At 45.2% G+C, this 9,963-nt stretch overlaps 1 protein-coding gene across 2 annotated transcripts in view; it reads right to left on the bottom strand.

Annotated features, from left to right (window-relative positions):
• Positions 1-3,757: 3,757 nt before the first annotated feature.
• TBKBP1 (TBK1 binding protein 1) overlaps positions 3,758-9,963 on the bottom strand; it is a 60,609-nt gene continuing 54,403 nt past the window's right edge. Inside the window, exons 10-11 of one of the 2 annotated variants that reach the window (XR_014150695.1) lie at positions 8,223-8,799; positions 3,758-7,795 (exon numbers count right to left, since the gene is read on the bottom strand). Coding sequence is in view for 1 of the 2 variants with exons in the window: in XM_081837880.1 (XP_081694006.1) it covers positions 8,671-8,799 (129 nt within the window). In the remaining variant the exon portion in view is untranslated. Of the gene's footprint in view, positions 8,800-9,963 lie in introns of both variants that reach the window. The other variant, XM_081837880.1, reaches the window with a different exon arrangement.

Genomic DNA, 9,963 nt, shown 5'->3' with positions numbered 1-9,963 from the left:
TGACCCAGTATTCTGACAGCAGCAATGCTTGAATCAGCTTGATCTCAGTTTTGTTTCAGATTTACTGTGGTAGTTTTCACACGCTGGTAATCTTAGAACAAAATGCTCTCTCTCTCTCTCTCTCTCTCTCTCTCTGTGTGTGTGTGTGTGTGTGAATGTATTTGGGGTGGGGTAATAAGAAATAGGACAGTCTAAAAGGGGAAGCAAAAACTTTCAGCAGAACTAGGAAATTCGGAGTGTAGACGAGATGATGTGATGCACCTCATTGGCTCTGATACGCTGCATTAGTTCTGTAATGTTTATGCATGTTTTTATCATTATGAAAATAACAGATGCTATTTCGAAAACAGAAGAGTTTGTGAGGAATTGTCCTGTTGTGTACAGCCAGTTATCAAGATTTGCGCAAACAGATACAAATGCAGACGTGTGACTTGAGCGACTTATTAATGTTGTTTGCAATTTGGACTGTGATCAATTTATTATTGGAATTTATAATTAATTAATTAATGCTTTATTAATCACCTTCTAAACCACCGCCTGAAAACAAAGTACATGTAAGATAATTTAAAAAAGAAAAACAACAAATACATTTGGCGCAATACTGAGACCCTAACAAGTGGGCACTTGTGGTGAGCAACCACGTTTATCCAGAACAAAATGCCTCCAATTGTTTCTGGAAAGTGCAGATAGTAGGCACCTCATATATCTTGTCAGGAATGCTATTCCACAGAACAGGGGCAGCCATGCTAAGAGCCCTGCTCCAAGCTGCTGTAGAGTGGGCTTCTGAGATCTTTCAAACTTGTGAGAGAAACTTTCTTGCAGGCCACAACCACCTACTGGTCCTGAGCTGTATAGAGATTTACATGTTAGTACAGTGGTACCTTGGGTTAAGAACTTAATTCGTTCTGGAGGTCCGTTCTTAACCTGAAACTGTTCTTAACCTGAGGTACCACTTTAGCTAATGGGGCCTCCCACAGCTGCCAGCATGCGATTTCTGTTCTCATCCTGAGGTAAAGTTCTTAACCTGAGGTACTACTTCTGGGTTAGTGGAGTCTGTAACCTGAAGCATCTATAACCTGAGGTACCACTGTACTTATATCTTACAGTACCAACACCTTGAACATGGCCTGGAAGCAGATTAGTGGTTGGTTCAAATCCAGTGAGCAGGATGCTGGTGGTAGTTTGCCCCCACAAGCAACCTAGCTGCCACATTCTTCATCAGCTTTAGCTCCAACCCCAAGAGTTAGCCGCATTTAGAGTACATTGCAGTAATCCAATCATGAGGTCTTTTAAAGAAATGCATACCCCTCTTTCGCTGAGCTCAGTTGCTTTTTTCTCCCACATTGCATATTGTAATGGTTGTAAGGGGTTACTTGTGCGTAAGTTGCCTTCAGTTTTGGTTAGATTGCCTGGCCAACCATGCTTTGGCTGACGGCTCACACCCCTTGGCCGGTCAGTCACTTGCAGAATCCGTCAGTGGGCATTTCTTGAACCTCTTCCAGCATAAGAGCTGTTTGACGCCAAGTCTCCTCCTACTTTCCCTGCGCGGAACTCATCTGCGCAAGTAAGGGGAAGGCAGAGGCATGTCAGCGCTCTCCCCACTAGTCTCTGGTGAAGGGTCTTGGAGCCTGTCTCCAAATCCTCCATCTCCTTCTCTTCTCTACTGGTGTTACGCTGAATTCCTTCCCCCCTGCTGGTCCCCTCTCCTGCATCGTTTTGGAGCCTTGCCTCCACCTCTCGCTCTGATGTCAGTTCCCTGACACATATGGACCAGGGGAAAGTCACTGCAAGAGTCCCTGCTTTGCATGCAGAAAGTCCCATGTTTCAATCCCAGCATCTCCACGTAGGTGTGGGAATGTCCCCTGCCTGAAAACCCTGGAGAGCCGCAATCAGTGTTACCAGTATGGAACTAGATGGGACCAATGGTCCGACTTAATATAACTGGTGGATTCCTCAGGCCCAGGAACCAAATGTGGCCTTCCAAACATATTTGGCCTGAGAGTCCCCTCAGGTCATATGCCATCTCCAGCCACTCCCACCCTTCTCAAGATACCAGCAACAACAGCCCATTGTTCACAGCAGAACGTACTTCTGAATAGAATCATGTGTGGGATTGTGCTGTTTCTTTCACTTTTCTTTTTGCATTGTCTAAGCTAGTGACCCATCTTCCCAACAGCTTTGTACAATTGCTCTAGATCAGAGGTGGCAGCACCGTGATTAAAGACCAAACGGTCAAGACCAAAATAAGGGAGAGGCAGGGAAGAGAACTTCTTCCCAAAGATGTGTAATGAAGTTACGGCATTCATGAGCACACAATGTGCTAGTGAAGTCCCTAATTTAATTATACATTGTGTGAAAATGTTGTTGTTGTTTTGCTGGCCTTGAATTGGCTGCAAGTTGGCCATAAGTTTAAGTTAAAAAAAAATCACCCCCTCCCCATGCCATTCTTCTGATTTTCATCAAAACCTCAAGTCTTCTTTTGAACTTTTAGAAACAGTGCTTGAAACTAACAAGGGAGGTTTTGTGGGTATATGTATTATTAACTTCCTAAACCTCAGAAGTGCTGCTTATTGCTGGGGCCCCATTTTGTTATTAGAGATGGTTACCTCAGAGATCAGAAGCCAAAGAACTCCCCACATACGTGTTACAAACTCATGAGGGCAAAGGTGGTACTGTCACATGTCAAGAGGATATGGCTTCCTCAAGGAGTGGACCTGCTGAGCTATTAAGGACAGCAGACTGGGAGACAAATGGGCAAAAACGACTGAGAAGGTCACCTGTGTATATTAGATGGGGGGAGAAATGTTATTCTGTTAACACTTGAGGGTGAACCTGCCTGATTTGCACGTTCCAAAACAATACACTAGCCGAAACGCAGCCATCCTTCAGAATTCACACTCTGAATTGTGCTTTCCAGCCAAATTGAGTTTTTTTGCCCATCCCCACCTGTGCACAAGTCCCACTGAAAGAAAGAGGAACCCAGATCTCTTGCACAGATATTGTTCATTTCAGTAAGACCTGTGCAGGAGAATTTCCCACAGGACTGTGACACTTATTAATGAGTGGGAGAGCGTGCTGCATGGATTTCCCATCACCAAAGCGTCTTGGGCCAGTGCTGCTCCAGATTTGATATGTATTAGGTATCCCTGAGCATAATGGAGCAATACTTAGAGGACTGTCTTCTTCCACAGAAGTCTGCATTCTTCACCTGAAACGCTCCCCCCTCCTTTCTGAAGTTAGGTGGGAGACAGGAACTTGTCAATCGTGGCACCCTGGGCAGGGAATGCTCTCCACAGAGAAATTTACCTGGCCCAAACATTGATTTCTTTTCTACATCATGAAGCTGAAACAGTAGCACCCACAAATGATGGGGATATCACCAAGCTTGCAGGAAGGTTGTACAAGTACAAAAGAGTTGAGGAAAAAAGAAGTTGTTTGGGGAGAAATGCAAAAGTGGGGGGAAAGGTGGCGGAATTGGGTGTGCTGAAAAAGGTGTGTATGGGGGGGGGGGACACCTGAAACCTTGGAGACCTGCTGTTAGTGTTCTTCAGCCTTGCATCCTAGTATTGTCAGACTGCAAGTCTCATTATCCCTGACTGGCTGTGGATGACAGGACTTGTAGTCCAACATCTAGGGACCCAAGGCTTAGGAACACTGGTGCAATAGACAAAACTGAGGTAGAATGAATAGTGGTTTTACTTTATGTAAGCCAGCTTCCTACATTCCACTGCCAACCCAAGAAACACTCAGCCATGAATGAAAATGTTCACCAATTGGCAACTTTTATTGGAGTTATTCTGAATCACAGAGCACAGAGTCTCTTCAGAAGGAAAAAAAACACACACACACACCAAAGAAAGGGATGGGAACAATACAGACAGACCAATCTCTCTCCCGAGGGTTTTCCACAGCCAAGTATCTAAGGCGGCCTTCCTTGCATCTTCACATTTGGGGCAATCAAGCTAGAGAGATGGGGGCTAGAGCAGAGATGTCTATTTTCTGACTAACAAGTGACGTAACAAAGAATGCATTTCTTCTAAGAAAAAAAAAAATACTAAGGAGAAAGATGAGGGGGTCATAAGCGACAGCAATTGGGGAGCTTGTTCACAAGAGCACTTAACATGAATCAGTTACTCCTTAACACACTTACCCAACTTTATATTTGTTTTGTAAGCAGCATTATAAATAGTGGCAAGCGAAGGGCTACACTTTCAAAAGGCATTTTGAGTGGAGATTCTAATCTGTATTAGCAATTGGTATCTGCGTTAAACTGATATGGAACAAAAGGCATAAAACAAACAAAGAGGCTGGAAGGACACTCTCATAAACATGCACTGTGAAGTGTGTGGAATGAGTCACCCATACTTTAACCATGCCCATTGTGAGAACAAGGAAGGTACCACGATGATGATACTATGTTTAAAGGTCAACACATCATGCTAAGATGAAAACCTGCCCCAAAGATCAATCTAAGCACTGCTAAGACCTCCCTAGTCCAGGATCACTTCCACATGACCCATTTCTTGAGCATTCTTCCTGATTTGTTTGCACGAAGTTTGCAGGGAGGCTATAAGCTGTCAGCTGTTTATTGGCCACTCATTCTGACCTGTTATATGATAGTGCATCAAGCAACTATTATCCCACACTTCTCGACACATTTCCCCATCACTTCACTTGAATTTGCAGGTCTGCAATTGAATCCCACTCAGAAAGTGGCAACCATCTGCAAATGTCCCTTACAGGACACTTTCCTATTATGAACCATGGTGCATAATAGTAGTGCCTAATAGAGAAACAGGAATACTCTTTGTCAGCCTCATGTTTATAGTCTTCTAAAACAATTCCCTGTGCATTTCTCAGAGGATCAGTAGGGTGGGATGTTCATGGACACAATGAGAATGGATTTTCTTTGGCCTTACCTAAGGCTACTTAACAAGTCCATGGTAAAGATGAGATTTGAAGTAAGAACCTTCTGGGTTGCAGTTCAGCAGCTTAGCCACCACTCTATGCTAACAGGCATGAAGGCTCTTGGTAGCGAATTACTTTTATATATTCATGGGCATTGCTGCCCCCTTTTACCATTGCTGCTCGAGTTTTTTGGTTCAGTTTTGGGGTTTTTTTAAAGATTGTGAAGCTTTAGGGCAAAGGAAAATATATGGGTAATATTTGAGCCCTTAGGTTATGGCAGGCTACAGAAAATAAGAATAATAAAAAAAACACACCTTCCCATCACCCAACAGCTCCCTCCATTTTTTTTATTTTTTTTTGCTTGATTATCATTCCTGCTTCTCATAAACTCTGAGGTAGATTTCCCATAGAGAAATGGAAGAAAGGTTACAAGTTGGAAGAGATGCATTTTCAGCCTTGCTCCACAGAACGTGGCTCTCTTCCTACTCAGAAAATCCCCAAATAATCTGTGAAATAATGTGATTTGTGTGGATGAAGGTTTTTTCCGTGGCTAATTTTCAGGTTCTATGTTAAGGGAAGGTCCCCACAACATGTCTGTCAAGCAGAAGTCCCTTTAAAGACCCCCATTGGGTGAGTTGTGCCTGAGAGTACAATGGCCCACAACATTTCTCCATGCTACCCAGAGCCTTTGTGATTTGGGACCATTTGCACAGGCATCAATAGTACTGCCTGAGCTTTGAACTGATCCATTTTGTAGCAACAACTCACCCCAAAAAATTAAAAACGTGGGGTCTCCGTGTGGAAGCTGTGATGGGTATAAGAGCCCTTCGTTATAAGAGTATGCGGGAGATGCATGGCTAATAATAATACCCCACCCATCTAACTGGGTTTCCCCAGACACTCTGGGGGCTCCCAAGAGAATATTAAAAACACGATAAAACATGATTAAAAACTCCCCTAAATTGCAGACAGTGTGGGCTTGCTCTGGCTGAAGCAGAGACTTTAATGGGGCACCATTAAAGGGCAGCAGAGTGGGAGACTGACAGACCTGACTTACTGGAAGTTCTCCTGGTGCAGGCATCATTGTAATGAATAGGAGGTACACCCCAATCACCCCTCTGCACTGCTACTTACTAGAGGGAAGCAGAGAAGGGTTCAGCCCCTGAGACTTTGAGGAGACTGAAGGGGGGCGGACAAAGGGTCTGAAGACTGTCCATGGGGTTCAGCTTCCAATGAAACACCTTTCACAGAATCATAAAATTGCAGAGTTGGGAGGGACCCTGAGGATCATCAGGAATTCAGGAATACGCAGCTGTCCCACACGGGGATCAAACCTGCAACCTTGGCATCATCAGCACCACACTCTAGCCAACTGAGCTTTCCCTCTATTTGGGACAGGCAGGAAGTGATGGGCTGGGAATCAGACGAAGAACTTGGCTTGCAAGCGCAAAAGGACTGATATGCATGAATCCTAGTCAACAGTTGTTCTGTCTCCCCTCGCCCCTTTTAATGCATCTCAGGGGGGCAAGGTTGGTTCCAGCTTTTGGGGGAACCCTCAATCAAGCAGCTTGACCTAGAGAGTCCCGTAACTGTCCTGGGGTGGGAGGGGCAGAGGACAGTGAGGAGTGCAGGGCTGCACCGGCGTCCAAGAACACTGACTGTGTTGACAAAGGAGGTGGGTATGTTCTCGTTCAGCATGTGGCCTGACCATGTCGGAAGGCCAGCTCCAAATGTGAACCAAGATGATGTGGGTGCATGTGGCTAGGGAGAGCGGGAACAGAAGGGAAGCACAGGGCAAGAAAATGGGCTTACCTCTTCTCCTGCAGCTCACCTACTTCCTCACTTGAAATCACCTGCCCACCCCACACTTGGCAGTGGCTTGGCAGCAACTCACCTTTGAAGACATGGGTCTGTTGCCACCACATCTAGTTTACCGAAGAGGAGCTCAATAAAAGGATGGATATAATGCTGAGGAGGAATTGCCAATTGTGACAGATCATAGTGTGGACAGGGAAGAGGAAGAAGAGGAAAATGGTATGTTTGTGATGGACTGAAGTCTTTGAAAAAACGAACTGGGTTGGACTGCTAATAGTTTTCTGGGAATAAGGGAGAGGGAATAAAGGAACTATTTTTTAAAAAAACAACAAACCTTTCTATTCTACATTTCATTAAAAAAAATTCTATTCTCCTCTTAGTTCCCACATGGGTTGGACAGTGAGCCACAAAGACCCATCCCTGTCTGCCACTGCGCATTCTGAGCCCTTGGGATAAGGCAGGCTATAAATCTCAGCACATACATTGGCTAGTAAAGAACGGGGTGATAGGAAGACAGTTGCCTCAAGAGAAGAAGTCCCATACAGATCTTTTTGTTTTGTTTTGTCTTACCAAAGCCTGATGCATGGACAGGCTGTTCAAGGAGACACTTCTCACAATACGGAGGGAGCTTATGACCGGAAGCGATAGAAGAACCAAAACATGCCAATTGTTTTAGATCAGTACAGAGAAAGATATGCTCAGTAAGGCCAGAGAGAGAGAGAGAGAGAGAGAGAGAGAGAGAGAGAGAGAGAGAGAGAAAGAGAAACAGTGGATGTTAGAATATGAGAAGGGTGTTTACATTTATGCAGTTGTCAAAAACAGTGTCAACATGCTGTCATTGCAGGAGAACAGTGACGCAGAATGTGGCAAGTACACTTCTTGTTATACTGGAACTAACTACCCAAAGCAAGGTGAGAAGTTGTTTCATGAGAAAGGTGGAAGAACAGTCGCCAAAAGAGAACACAGACAGTCACGTGGGGACGCTTTCTGGAGCTCGACTCAAGTCAGCAGTGCACATTTCCTCCAGTGCCAACTCACAAGAGACCGGCAAGGAGAAGGAGAGGAGCAGCTCCTTTTGTGGAAAAGACAAAGAAAGAAAAAAGCTTCCGTGTGTTTTAATGTCCAGTGCAATAACATAAGAACATCCATGCTACACCTCTGGAAGTTGGCTCTATTTCTAAGCAGCATCGTTAAAGTGGGCTTTTAATGTAAAAGACCAAGACACTTGAACCAGCAGTTGGAGGCCAAGGCTTTCTGTGTCTGATAATTAATGGTCAACAAGGAGTGAGACCTGAACGTCCTCCTTAGTAGCAGAAAAGGCAGGGAGACTGGACCCACTTGGGACTTTCCTGCTCGCGGGAGGGGCACAAAAACGAAACCTTCCGATTTCTTTCACCTGAGTGCCAGGCTGTCACCTCAGCAAGTCCAAGAGTTCCTCAGCCCATTTCCCCTGCCCCACCCCAAAAAACACACACACAACCCCGAGAGATTTCTCCTACCCTGAGATCTTCCAGAGACACCCAAACCAGAACCACGTAGATAAAGAGTCATCCTCTGCCCTCAGTTCTGAGCGTTCAGATGGAGAGCAGCGGCGGCATGCTCTGTCTGCTAAGCCTGGCCGAAGCGCATTTCTCGCCTCCTATCCCCACAACCTCCACGACTGGTTCAAGCATTGGAGAAATATTGCAGGCCCTACTCATCAAGAGCAGGAGGAAGAGGAAACCCACTTTAGAAACCAAGGCAGAGAAGAGGGAGAGGGAGAGGCAAAACTCTTCTTCCGGTTCAGTCTACTGGAGACTTGGAGGTATTTTAGAGCGAGCCCCTGTTGCACCACCACTTTTCATGCAGCATCCAAGTTGAGTGGGTGGGAGGGGGGGCCTGGTGAGTGAGGTGGACGGGTCTCACTAAGGAAGCCGGAAGAGGAAGGGCATGGCAGGTGTGCAGGCCTCAGATCTTACTGTTCTCCAGGTGTGAATCAATGTGTTTTATCAAAGCGTCATCTGGGTAACCGATGGGAAAGGCCACCTGGCAGAGTGGGCAGCTTCGGATGTCAGAGTCCACCGTCTCCATCAGCAACTAAAGGATACAGGTCGGGGAAGGAAGTAGATGAGAGAAGACATCATTTTAAAACAAACAAATCTAAGAAAATTAATTGCTTGTTAAAAGTAGATCTCTTAAGTGTTCTGGAGGATAAAAAGCTGGATCCTTCCTAATATGTGCCTGGTCAGCAGGGCTTGGCTGGTCATAAAGAGTGGAAGGGAAACTGTTTTGTTGCAGAAACTGATCGGCTTCTGTCACAGAAAAGGCGGGGGGTGCAGCGCGGCAGGGAAAGCACATGGGGCTGTATCTGGGAAACTCCCACAGGGGATGTACAGCTCATTGAACGGTGATTTTTAGAATCCTCTGCACAGCCCAGTGGGAGTAAAAAATAATAATAATATGGTAGTATCATATATTGCTTGCTATATTGACTGCAGGTATAAAATTGTAAACAACGTATTCATTTAAATGGTGTGTTTCTATATAGCAGCAACTACCTGTGAGTTCAGATCAAAAGTTTACATTTATGAATGACTTTTGAGAACCAGAGCACCTGCACTCAAGACAAGTCGGGAATAAAAATACAGAATGAAAATACGTTTGACATCTTAACGTTTCATTACTCCAGAAGACTTAGGATGCTCCAACACAAGGGCCTCTTTCGCATTCCCCCTCTGGTATTTTCCAATTTGCTATTGGTTTTGCTTCTGTTAATTCTTAACGCAATTATCAATGTAATATAATTTCCTTAAACCTGAAGCAACCACTTGTCCTCCACACCCACTGTTAAAATTAGGTGGTGCATGGTGGATGGGCCTCCAGCCAACCCCTTCCCTTCAATTAAAATAAAACAAAACTGGAAGACTTGCACACACCCTAGGCATCATATCATGCTCATTCCAATTGAGTTCCTCAATTCATTGCTTGGGCCCATTCATTGGCTCCTCCTCCAGGAGGACCCAAAACCTCTTGATTCTTCCAGGCAACTGGATGACCTCTGCTGCCACTCCCCCTAAGTGCTGGAGAAACATCCCCAAACCCCCCCCCCCTACAAAATGGAATATTAAAACAAGGGGAGTGCTGTAGTAGGGGTGGGGAACCTCTGTCTATGAGTCAAATGTGGCCCTCCAAGTTTCTCCATATGACCCTCAGAACTCTCCCTAAGCATAAACCCCCACTCCAGAGGCCACACACCTCACC

The sequence above is a fragment of the Podarcis erhardii genome, assembly GCF_964252035.2.
Source record: "Podarcis erhardii genome assembly, chromosome: 13".
NCBI lineage: Eukaryota > Metazoa > Chordata > Lepidosauria > Squamata > Lacertidae > Podarcis > Podarcis erhardii.
This window is presented reverse-complemented; position numbering and strand designations above follow the sequence as displayed.